Here is a 1,480-nt window from a genome sequence, read left to right as displayed (position 1 = left end):
TTCTTCTTTTCTATTTCCATAGATACAAGCTCCCAATAATAAAAAAAATTTTCATTTTAACATTAGTAGGAAAAAAAAAATTTACTATTAAATTAGTTTGATGTTTCGATCTACATTTATAAAATTTATTTTCAAAATTTTCAATCAAGAACACTCGTAAAATAATAATTTAAAGTGCTTTTGACTTTAAAAAAACAAGGAAAAAAATCTTTATATTACCGTTTGACTTGAAATTTTGTAGGGAAGTTATACTTTTGAAGTCTCAAATATAATATGAATTTTACCAAAAGTTTAGAATGCATTGTAACACCATTTTAATTTTGTAAATAGGTGTAAATTTCTCGGGATTAAAAATTTATTCAATCAAGTCACCATAATGTGAATTTGAATACTCTTTACTAATCACAAGATCATAAATTCAAAACATTTTTACAAAAAATTCTTCACTACAACCGAAACCACAAGTATTTCGACTTCCTCGAATAATTTCGGCTCCTACAACAAATTTTTGTGCAAGTAAATCCCATGGTTTCACTCATCATCATCAAAAAACTCATCCAACCGCAAATACGAGACCTGACTCTGCATTTTCATTTCTTCATAAAACATTTTTATAAACTTCTCCGCCTTCAGATCAATCCCATCTTCTTCTTCTTCTTCTTCTTCTTCTTCCTCCTCTTCGTAACCACACGTGCCGCCCAATCGCCACCGCTCCCATCCACCGTCATCGTCATCAACAACACGGCTCTCAAACTCGTAATCAAACTCAACCTTGGGGTTTATGCACGAGAACCGCGGGAAGTGGAACAGAGCCGCCGATGCAGACGGCGGACAGCGGTGAAATTTCAGGTGAAAAATGGGGGTGTCGTTGAAAGAGAATTGACGTTCTACATAATGTGGGTGGACAGGAATTGGAGTTGGGGTTGAAATTGAGTGAACGAGTCGCTTGATGAACCGTCGCAGGGGGCGGAAATCCACCGGGAAGGGGCGGCGGTGAGTGTGAAATTTGCGTTGGCGTAGGATTTTCCATACTCTGCGAGCAGCACAGCATTTAGTGTTGGACATGATGATGAAGGAATGTGATGTGAAGAAATAAAATTGAAGAAGGGGTTTATATAATAATGAATCAAAATGGGTTAAAATTGGAATGGAGGAAGAAGGTGAGTGAGAAATTGTTGAAATGATGGGGTTGTAATTTCAGAGAGAAATTGTGGGCTTCAGAAAGGAATTTCATGGCTGGAAATGGTTTAGTGGAAGGTGAGTGTGAATGAAGCTGGATTTTATTTTTGAATTCTTTTGGTTTCCATTTCTGTCCTTTGATGTTGGGTTTAATTTAGGCAGTAAGATTTAGGGCTTTTGCACCAGTAAAAAGTGTTTTTCAAACAAATTATTTTTATTTAAATATTTTTTTAAAAAGATGGTTGAAAATAAACTTCAAAATAATTTGTTCAATATTTTCTAAAATGACTTATTTTTTAAA

At 34.7% G+C, this 1,480-nt stretch overlaps 1 protein-coding gene across 1 annotated transcript; it reads right to left on the bottom strand.

The window, feature by feature from the left end:
* Positions 1-312: 312 nt before the first annotated feature.
* On the bottom strand, positions 313-1,238 carry LOC120092045 (uncharacterized). Its single transcript, XM_039050237.2, has one exon. It carries the CDS (start codon positions 1,063-1,065, stop codon positions 532-534), a length of 534 nt encoding a protein of 177 aa, XP_038906165.1. The 5' UTR covers positions 1,066-1,238; the 3' UTR covers positions 313-531.
* Between the last annotated feature and the right edge of the window lie 242 nt (positions 1,239-1,480).

This window comes from Benincasa hispida, chromosome 11 (assembly GCF_027475165.1).
Source record: "Benincasa hispida cultivar pf3 chromosome 11, pf3_genome.v1.1, whole genome shotgun sequence".
NCBI classification, from domain to species: domain Eukaryota; kingdom Viridiplantae; phylum Streptophyta; class Magnoliopsida; order Cucurbitales; family Cucurbitaceae; genus Benincasa; species Benincasa hispida.
This window is presented reverse-complemented; position numbering and strand designations above follow the sequence as displayed.

Excerpts from the sequence above, each read along its gene's own strand:
- LOC120092045 (XM_039050237.2), bottom strand. The coding sequence starts at position 1,065 with ATGTCCAACACTAAATGCTGTGCTGCTCGCAGAGTATGGAAAATCCTA.